This window comes from Salmo trutta, unplaced genomic scaffold (assembly GCF_901001165.1).
Source record: "Salmo trutta unplaced genomic scaffold, fSalTru1.1, whole genome shotgun sequence".
NCBI lineage: Eukaryota > Metazoa > Chordata > Actinopteri > Salmoniformes > Salmonidae > Salmo > Salmo trutta.
Window position 1 is genome coordinate 801707 of NW_021823434.1, and position 12459 is coordinate 814165.

General features: G+C 43.8%; 1 protein-coding gene across 4 annotated transcripts in view; it reads left to right on the plus strand.

Moving 5' to 3' along the window:
- The window catches only part of LOC115190951 (protein FAM91A1), a 114820-nt gene that overhangs the window by 17502 nt on the left and 84859 nt on the right, over positions 1-12459 (plus strand). For 3 of the 4 annotated variants that reach the window (XM_029748993.1, XM_029748995.1, XM_029748994.1), the window contains 2 exons: positions 1405-1472; positions 1769-1882. In XM_029748993.1, coding sequence (XP_029604853.1) covers positions 1405-1472; positions 1769-1882 — 182 coding nt within the window. Of the gene's footprint in view, positions 1-1404; positions 1473-1768; positions 1883-1927; positions 2061-12459 lie in introns of those variants that run through there. The other variant, XM_029748996.1, reaches the window with a different exon arrangement.

A 12459-nucleotide genomic window follows, 5' to 3' on the forward strand; every position in this document is an offset into this window, starting at 1 on the left:
CTGCAGCCCTCATCCTCCACATACAACACCCGCTCACTCCCCCCTATCTGAGATATCTACTGCAGCCCTCATCCTCCACATACAACACCCGTTCACTCCCCCCTATCTGAGATATCTACTGCAGCCCTCATCCTCCACATACAACACCCGCTCACTCCCCCCTATCTGAGATATCTACTGCAGCCCTCATCCTCCACATACAACACCCGGTCACTCCCCCCTATCTGAGATATTTACTGCAGCCCTCATCCTCCACATACAACACCCGTTCACTCCCCCCTATCTGAGATATCTACTGCAGCCCTCATCCTCCACATACAACACCCGCTCACTCCCCCCTATCTGAGATATCTACTGCAGCCCTCATCCTCCACATACAACACCCGGTCACTCCCCCCTATCTGAGATATCTACTGCAGCCCTCATCCTCCACATACAACACCCATTCTGCCAGTCACATTCTGTTCAAGGTCCCCAAAGCAACACACATCCCTGGGATGCTACACAACCTACACTTAGTATTACTTTCTTAGCTACACATCTCCCAGGCATATTACATAATGTATGCAGCAGCATACAATACATTTTTGGACTCACCTTGGGAAGTTGGTGCAGAGGTCCTTTGTGTGCAAATTTTGTCATCAAACTTTGTCATCGTAGTCTGGCAAAGAAACCAACGTTAGTGGGTTAGCCACTGATTCCTTCCAAACCACTCATTGTTGAATTAGCGATTTCCAACTTGTTGTGTAATGTTTATGTCCAATGGCCGATGAGCACCGATAAGTTTTATCTATAATTTCTTAGCATTATGTCTCTTCATATGACAAGGATTAAAAAGGATTTGCCAGTAGATTGTCGACTTGATGACAACTGATGATGACTGATAGCTAATATTTTGAAAGAATGATGTTGACATGATCAGTCCAATCAAAGTTACTTATATAACGTGAATTGATGTCATTGTATCAATTGATGTCACAGAACACAAGGGGCTAACATTCTAACCTTAGACTTGGGGATGACTACTGTCCCATGAGTGACAGAAAACTGAGCCAATCGTGACAGAAAAATGAACCAATCAGGCGCAATGCTCTGTATTTTCTGCTGGCTAGCCACACCACCACAGAAAGCACTGAGCTGGGCTGAAACACCTGCATTTTGGAGCTGCTTTACTCAAGAAAACCAAAAAGAGACCATGTTTGTATGCAGCTTTATTAACTCAATGACGTTTAAAAAACTATGTTTTACATTGTTTGCAAACTGATATGTATTAATGCCAAAATAACGTGCAAAAAAGGCAAGCCCCCCACAACTGCCCTGAACGACGGATCGCCACTGATCGGGAGGAACCAGTATATAGACTTGATGAACCAGTGATTTTAATGTCTCCCGTCTATTTTCTAGGTCTAAGGCTGCTGGGCATCGGGAGGAACCAGTATATAGACTTGATGAACCAGTGCAGGTCTTCCAAGGTAAGAGCAACTTAAACATAATTAAATAATATCCTTATTTATGTTTGTCAACATGTACTCTAAGTGATGAAATACTTTGACGATACTCTGGTTATTACAACAACAACACACAGATTACTTTTAATTCTAGATGTTTTCTAGTGACTAAACATTGCAGTGAGCTTCCGGAAAATATTCAGTTCCTCTTTTAATTGAATACACTTGTCTGGCTGTGGAGACAGACTTTCACTGAACATCGGCCAACGCTGCTGACTAGATGTCCGCTGATGTAAAAATTGTGTGTCGTCTCTTGTCAGAAATTCTTCCGTAGGAAAACAGCGCGAGACCTGCTGCCCTCCAAGCCAGTAGAGATCTCTGTTGAGCCCTGGTGGGTGGCTCAGACCGGATACATCACAGAGGATGACATCAGGGTGAGTCTCTGTAGAGGAAATGACGTCAGGGTGAGTCTCTGTAGAGGATGAAGTCAGGGTGAGTCTCTGTAGAGGATGACGTCAGGGTGAGTCTCTGTAGAGGATGACGTCAGGGTGAGTCTCTGTAGAGCCCTGGTGGGTGGCTCAGACCGGATACATCACAGAGGATGACATCAGGGTGAGAACCGCATGGTCACCCTTGAACGCTTACGGCAATTCAATGTTTTTGTTTCTTTATTCAGACGAGACAACATAGCATAAACACACAGCCAAACACCAACAGATTGGTTTTCCTGTCACTATGCCAACCGTCCCCTGCGGAGTTACATCAAGGTGTTTGATGGGGTTGAGGTCAGGGTTCTGTGCAGGCCAGTCGAGTTCTTCCACACTCGATCTAGTCAAACCATTTCTGTATGGACCTCACTTTGTGCACGGGGCATTGTCATGCTGAAACAGGAAAGGGCCTTCCCCAAACTGTTGGCACAAAGTTGGAAGCACAGAAACATCTAGAATGTCATTGTATGCTGCAGTGTTAAGATTTCACTTCACTGGAACTAAGGGGCCCAAACCATGGAAAACAGCCACAGACCATTATTCCTCCTCCACCAAACTTTACAGTTGGCACTATGCATTGGGGCAGGAAGCGTTCTCCTGGCATCCGCCAAACCCAGATTCGTCCGTCGGACTGCCAGATGGTGAAGCATGATTCATCACTCCAGAGAACACATTTCCACTGCTCCAGAGTCCAATGGCGGCGAGCGCTACACCACTCCAGCCGACTCTTGGCATTGCGCATGGTGATCTTAGTCTTGTGTGCGGCTGCTCGGCCATGGAAACCAATTTCATGAAGCTCCCGGCGAACAGTTCCTGTGCTGCAGTTGCTTCCAGAGGCATTTTGGAACTCAGTAGTGAGTGTTGCAACTGAGGACAGACTATTGTTCCGTGTTCAGCACTCAGCGATCCTGTTCTGGGAGCTTGTGTGGCCTACCACCTCATGGTTGAGCCGTTGTTGCTCTTAGACGTTTCCACTTCACAATAACAGCACTTACAGTTGACCGGCACAGCTCTAGAATCCTATGACAGTGCCACGTTGAAAGTCACTGAGCTCTTCAGTAAGGCCATTCTACTGCCAATGTTTGTCTATGGAGATTGCATGGCTGTGTGCTCGGGTGGGGCTGAAATAGCCAAATACACTCATTTGAAGGGGTGTCCACATACTTTTGTATATATAGTCTACATAAAGGCTTATGTATTAACACATGTATTAAGTCTTAGAGAATTATCACTAACAGCTAAAACAAATAAACATTAAAGATATGTTTAAACTATACATTTCCTTTTATTTGTACATGTTTTAAACAATACAAATACAGTACCAGTCTACTGTTTGGACACACCTACTCATTCAAGAATTTTTCTTTATTTCTACATTGTAGAATAATAGTGAAGCCATCAAAACCATTAAATAACATCTATGTAATCATGTCATCAAGGCAACGAGTGGCTGGTTTGAAGAATCTGAAATATGAAATATATTTTAATTTGTTTGAAACTTGTTTGGTTACCACATGATTCCATAGATGTTATTTCATAGTTTTGATGTCTTCACTATTATTCTACAATGTAAAATATAGAAAAACCCTTGAATGAGTAGGTGTGTCCAAACTTTTGACTGGTACTGTATTTGTATTGTTTTAAAACATGTACAAATAAAAGGAAATGGTTTAGACATGTCTTTAATGTTTATTTATTTTGTTTATAAAAGTCCAGCAATGCCATTACAATAGTGTAGCTTGACCCTGAGCTGGTGGACCAATGGTTCTTACCTCTCTTCCTGCTGGAGGTACTGCATGTTGGTTCCAACCTTAAAGTAACAACAAAGAAAGTTACCAGGTCTGTTAGGAAATGCCATTGTCCCACCATTTGGTCAACAACCTTTTTGTGCTGCGCCAGAAACTCTAAATGGGAAGATGGGTATTTTATTTTTATTTAACTAGGCAAGTCGGTTAAGAAAAAAGTATTGTTTACAGTGACGGCCTACCCCGGATTGGCTTAGATCAGTAACTGTTTTGGGTGCAGCAGTAGTGTATTGTAGGGAATGCCCAGCAGGCTCTGTAGAATGTATGTACAGCGCATTCGGAAAGTATCCCTGGACTTTTTCCAAATGTTGTTACGTCACAGCCTTATTCTCAATTGGATTACATTGTTTTTTATAGCCTCGATTCTTCTACATAGGATGGCAATTTGAATCCATTTTAGAATAAGGCTGTAATGTAACAAAATGTTGAAAAAGGGAAGAGGTCTGAATACTTCCTGAATGCACTGTATATCTGATACTAGACACTACCTATCTATATCTGACCCAGGACACTACCTATCTATATCTGACCCAGGACACTACCTATCTACATCTGACCCAGGACACTACCTATCTACATCTGACCCAGGACACTACCTATCTATATCTGACCCAGGACACTACCTATCTATATCTGACCCAGGACACTACCTATCTATGTCTGACCCAGGACACTACCTATCTATATCTGACCCAGGACACTACCTATCTATATCTGACCCAGGACACTACCTATCTGACCCAGGACACTACCTATCTACATCTGACCCAGGACACTACCTATCTACATCTGACCCAGGACACTACCTATCTATGTCTGACCCAGGACACTACCTATCTATATCTGACCCAGGACACTACCTATCTATGTCTGACCCAGGACACTACCTATCTATATCTGACCCAGGACACTACCTATCTACATCTGACCCAGGACACTACCTATCTGACCCAGGACACTACCTATCTACATCTGACCCAGGACACTACCTATCTGACCCAGGACACTACCTATCTACATCTGACCCAGGACACTACCTATCTACATCTGACCCAGGACACTACCTATCTACATCTGATACTAGACACTACCTATCTGTATCTGACCCAGGACACTACCTATCTACATCTGACCCAGAACACTATCTATCTACATCTGACCCAGGACACTACCTATCTATATCTGACCCAGGACACTACCTATCTGACCCAGGACACTACCTATCTATATCTGATACTAGACACTACCTATCTATATCTGATACTAGACACTACCTATCTATATCTGATACTAGACACTACCTATCTACATCTGATACTAGACACTACCTATCTAGATCTGACCCAGGACACTACCTATCTATATCTGACTCAGGACACTACCTATCTGACTCAGGACACTACCTATCTACATCTGACCCAGAACACTACCTATCTATATCTGACTCAGGACACTACCTATCTACATCTGACCCAGGACACTACCTATCTGTATCTGACCCAGGACACTACCTATCTGTATCTGACCCAGGACACTACCTATCTACATCTGACCCAGGACACTACCTATCTACATCTGACCCAGTACACTACCTATCTGACCCAGGATACTACCTATCTATATCTGACTCAGGACACTACCTATCTACATCTGACCCAGGACACTACCTATCTACATCTGATACTAGACACTACCTATCTACATCTGACCCAGGACACTACCTATCTGTATCTGACCCAGGACACTACCTATCTGTATCTGACCCAGGACACTACCTATCTACATCTGACCCAGAACACTACCTATCTACATCTGATACTAGACACTACCTATCTACATCTGATACTAGACACTACCTATCTACATCTGACCCAGGACACTACCTATCTGTATCTGACCCAGGACACTACCTATCTGTATCTGACCCAGGACACTACCTATCTGTATCTGACCCAGGACACTACCTATCTGTATCTGACCCAGGACACTACCTATCTGTATCTGACCCAGGACACTGCCTATCTATATCTGACTCAGGACACTACCTATCTACATATGACCCAGGACACTACATATCTACATCTGATACTAGACACTACCTATCTATATCTGACCCAGGACACTACCTATCTATATCTGATACTAGACACTACCTATCTGTATCTGACCCAGGACACTACCTATCTACATCTGACCCAGGACACTACCTATCTACATCTGATACTAGACACTACCTATCTATATCTGACCCAGGACACTACCTATCTGTATCTGACCCAGGACACTACCTATCTGTATCTGACCCAGGACACTACCTATCTATATCTGACTCAGGACACTACCTATCTACATATGACCCAGGACACTACATATCTACATCTGATACTAGACACTACCTATCTATATCTGACCCAGGACACTACCTATCTATATCTGATACTAGACACTACCTATCTGTATCTGACACAGGACACTACCTATCTACATCTGACCCAGGACACTACATATCTACATCTGATACTAGACACTACCTATCTATATCTGACCCAGGACACTACCTATCTATATCTGATACTAGACACTACCTATCTGTATCTGACCCAGGACACTACCTATCTACATCTGACCCAGGACACTACCTATCTACATCTGATACTAGACACTACCTATCTATATCTGACCCAGGACACTACCTATCTGTATCTGACCCAGGACACTACCTATCTATATCTGACCCAGGACACTACCTATCTATATCTGACTCAGGACACTACCTATCTACATATGACCCAGGACACTACATATCTACATCTGATACTAGACACTACCTATCTATATCTGACCCAGGACACTACCTATCTATATCTGATACTAGACACTACCTATCTGTATCTGACACAGGACACTACCTATCTACATCTGACCCAGGACACTACCTATCTACATCTGATACTAGACACTACCTATCTATATCTGACCCAGGACACTACCTATCTGTATCTGACCCAGGACACTACCTATCTACATCTGGCCCAGGACACTACCTGTCTGTATCTGACTCAGGACACTACCTATCTACATCTGACCCAGAACACTACCTATCTATATCTGACCCAGGACACTACCTATCTACATCTGATACTAGACACTACCTATCTACATCTGACCCAGGACACTACCTATCTACATCTGATACTAGACACTACCTATCTACATCTGATACTAGACACTACCTATCTGTATCTGACCCAGGACACTACCTATCTGTATCTGACCCAGGACACTACCTATATCTGACCCAGAACACTACCTATCTATATCTGACCCAGGACACTACCTATCTGACCCAGGAAACTACCTATCTACATCTGACCCAGGACGCTGCCTATCTACATCTGACCCAGGACACTACCTATCTATATCTGACCCAGGACACTACCTATCTATATCTGACCCAGGACACTACCTATCTACATCTGATACTAGACACTACCTATCTACATCTGACCCAGGACACTACCTATCTACATCTGACCCAGGACACTACCTATCTGTATCTGACCCAGGACACTACCTATCTATATCTGACTCAGGACACTACCTATCTACATCTGACCCAGGACACTACCTATCTACATCTGACCCAGGACACTACCTATCTACATCTGACCCAGGACACTACCTATCTATATTTGATACTAGACACTACCTATCTATATCTGACTCAGGACACTACCTATCTACATCTGACCCAGGACACTACCTATCTATATCTGACTCAGGACACTACCTATCTATATCTGACTCAGGACACTACCTATCTATATCTGACCCAGGACACTACCTATCTACATCTGATACTAGACACTACCTATCTATATCTGACCCAGGACACTACCTATCTATATCTGACCCAGGACACTACCTATCTATATCTGACTCAGGACACTACCTATCTATATCTGACTCAGGACACTACCTATCTACATCTGACCCAGGACACTACCTATCTACATCTGACCCAGGACACTACCTATCTATATCTGACCCAGGACACTACCTATCTACATCTGATACTAGACACTACCTATCTATATCTGACCCAGGACACTACCTATCTATATCTGACCCAGGACACTACCTATCTACATCTGACGCAGGACGCTGCCTATCTACATCTGACCCAGGACACTACCTATCTATATCTGACCCAGGACACTAGCTATCTATATCTGACCCAGGACACTACCTATCTACATCTGACCCAGGACACTACCTATCTGACCCAGGACACTACCTATCTACATCTGACCCAGGACACTACCTATCTACATCTGACCCAGGACACTACCTATCTACATCTGATACTAGACACTACCTATCTGTATCTGACCCAGGACACTACCTATCTACATCTGACCCAGAACACTATCTACATCTGACCCAGGACACTACCTATCTATATCTGACCCAGGACACTACCTATCTGACCCAGGACACTACCTATCTATATCTGATACTAGACACTACCTATCTATATCTGATACTAGACACTACCTATCTATATCTGATACTAGACACTACCTATCTACATCTGACCCAGGACACTACCTATCTATATCTGACTCAGGACACTACCTATCTGACTCAGGACACTACCTATCTATATCTGATACTAGACACTACCTATCTATATCTGATACTAGACACTACCTATCTATATCTGATACTAGACACTACCTATCTACATCTGACCCAGAACACTACCTATCTATATCTGACTCAGGACACTACCTATCTACATCTGACCCAGGACACTACCTATCTGTATCTGACCCAGGACACTACCTATCTGTATCTGACCCAGGACACTACCTATCTGTATCTGACCCAGGACACTACCTATCTGTATCTGACCCAGGACACTACCTATCTGTATCTGACCCAGGACACTACCTATCTATATCTGACTCAGGACACTACCTATCTACATATGACCCAGGACACTACATATCTACATCTGATACTAGACACTACCTATCTATATCTGACCCAGGACACTACCTATCTATATCTGATACTAGACACTACCTATCTGTATCTGACCCAGGACACTACCTATCTGTATCTGACCCAGGACACTACCTATCTATATCTGACCCAGGACACTACCTATCTATATCTGACTCAGGACACTACCTATCTACATATGACCCAGGACACTACATATCTACATCTGATACTAGACACTACCTATCTATATCTGACCCAGGACACTACCTATCTATATCTGATACTAGACACTACCTATCTGTATCTGACACAGGACACTACCTATCTACATCTGACCCAGGACACTACCTATCTACATCTGATACTAGACACTACCTATCTATATCTGACCCAGGACACTACCTATCTGTATCTGACCCAGGACACTACCTATCTACATCTGACCCAGGACACTACCTGTCTGTATCTGACTCAGGACACTACCTATCTACATCTGACCCAGAACACTACCTATCTATATCTGACCCAGGACACTACCTATCTACATCTGATACTAGACACTACCTATCTACATCTGACCCAGGACACTACCTATCTACATCTGATACTAGACACTACCTATCTACATCTGATACTAGACACTACCTATCTGTATCTGACCCAGGACACTACCTATCTGTATCTGACCCAGGACACTACCTATCTACATCTGACCCAGGACACTGCCTATCTATATCTGACCCAGGACACTACCTATCTACATCTGACCCAGGACACTACCTATCTGACCCAGGACACTACCTATATCTGACCCAGAACACTACCTATCTATATCTGACCCAGGACACTACCTATCTGACCCAGGAAACTACCTATCTACATCTGACCCAGGACGCTGCCTATCTACATCTGACCCAGGACACTACCTATCTATATCTGACCCAGGACACTACCTATCTATATCTGACCCAGGACACTACCTATCTACATCTGATACTAGACACTAACTATCTACATCTGACCCAGGACACTACCTATCTACATCTGACCCAGGACACTACCTATCTGTATCTGACCCAGGACACTACCTATCTATATCTGACTCAGGACACTACCTATCTACATCTGACCCAGGACACTACCTATCTACATCTGACCCAGGACACTACCTATCTATATTTGATACTAGACACTACCTATCTATATCTGACTCAGGACACTACCTATCTACATCTGACCCAGGACACTACCTATCTATATCTGACTCAGGACACTACCTATCTATATCTGACTCAGGACACTACCTATCTACATCTGACCCAGGACACTACCTATCTACATCTGACCCAGGACACTACCTATCTATATCTGACCCAGGACACTACCTATCTACATCTGATACTAGACACTACCTATCTATATCTGACCCAGGACACTACCTATCTATATCTGACCCAGGACACTACCTATCTACATCTGACGCAGGACGCTGCCTATCTATATCTGACCCAGGACACTACCTATCTATATCTGACCCAGGACACTAGCTATCTATATCTGACCCAGGACACTACCTATCTACATCTGACCCAGGACACTACCTATCTACATCTGATACTAGACACTACCTATCTACATCTGACCCAGGACACTACCTATCTATATCTGACCCAGGACACTACCTATCTATATCTGACCCAGGACACTACCTATCTATGTCTGACCCAGGACACTACCTATCTACATCTGACCCAGGACACTACCTATCTACGTCTGACCCAGGACACTACCTATCTACATCTGACCCAGGACACTACCTATCTACATCTGACCCAGGACACTACCTATCTATGTCTGACCCAGGACACTACCTATCTATATCTGACCCAGGACACTACCTATCTGACCCAGGACACTACCTATCTACATCTGACCCAGGACACTACCTATCTACATCTGACTCAGGACACTACCTATCTACATCTGACCCAGAACACTACCTATCTACATCTGACCCAGGACACTACCTATCTACATCTGATACTAGACACTACCTAGCTACATCTGACCCAGGACACTACCTATCTACATCTGATACTAGACACTACCTATCTACATCTGATAGTAGACACTACCTATCTGTATCTGACCCAGGACACTACCTATCTGTATCTGACCCAGGACACTACCTATCTACATCTGACCCAGGACACTGCCTATCTATATCTGATCCAGGACACTACCTATCTACATCTGACCCAGGACACTACCTATCTGACCCAGGACACTACCTATATCTGACCCAGAACACTACCTATCTATATCTGACCCAGGACACTACCTATCTACATCTGACCCAGGACACTACCTATCTATATCTGACCCAGGACACTACCTATCTACATCTGATACTAGACACTACCTATCTATATCTGATACTAGACACTACCTATCTACATCTGACCCAGGACACTACCTATCTACATCTGACCCAGGACACTACCTATCTGTATCTGACCCAGGACACTACCTATCTATATCTGACTCAGGACACTACCTATCTACATCTGACCCAGGACACTACCTATCTACATCTGACCCAGGACACTACCTATCTACATCTGACCCAGGACACTACCTATCTATATTTGATACTAGACACTACCTATCTATATCTGACTCAGGACACTACCTATCTACATCTGACCCAGGACACTACCTATCTATATCTGACTCAGGACACTACCTATCTATATCTGACTCAGGACACTACCTATCTATATCTGACCCAGGACACTACCTATCTACATCTGATACTAGACACTACCTATCTATATCTGACCCAGGACACTACCTATCTATATCTGACCCAGGACACTACCTATCTACATCTGACCCAGGACGCTGCCTATCTACATCTGACCCAGGACACTACCTATCTAAATCTGACCCAGGACACTACCTATCTACATCTGACCCAGGACACTACCTATCTACATCTGATACTAGACACTACCTATCTACATCTGACCCAGGACACTACCTATCTACATCTGACCCAGGACACTACCTATCTGTATCTGACCCAGGACACTACCTATCTATATCTGACTCAGGACACTACCTATCTACATCTGACCCAGGACACTACCTATCTATATCTGACCCAGGACACTACCTATCTACATCTGACCCAGGACACTACCTATCTACATCTGACCCAGGACACTACCTATCTATATTTGATACTAGACACTACCTATCTATATCTGACTCAGGACACTACCTATCTACATCTGACCCAGGACACTACCTATCTATATCTGACTCAGGACACTATCTATATTTGATACTAGACACTACCTATCTATATCTGACTCAGGACACTACCTATCTACATCTGACCCAGGACACTACCTATCTATATCTGACTCAGGACACTACCTATCTATATCTGACTCAGGACACTACCTATCTACATCTGACCCAGGACACTATCTATCTACATCTGACCCAGGACACTAGCTATCTACATCTGACCCAGGACACTAGCTATCTACATCTGACCCAGGACACTACCTATCTATATCTGACCCAGGACACTACCTATCTCCATCTGATACTAGACACTACCTATCTATATCTGACCCAGGACACTACCTATATATATCTGACCCAGGACACTACCTATCTACATCTGACCCA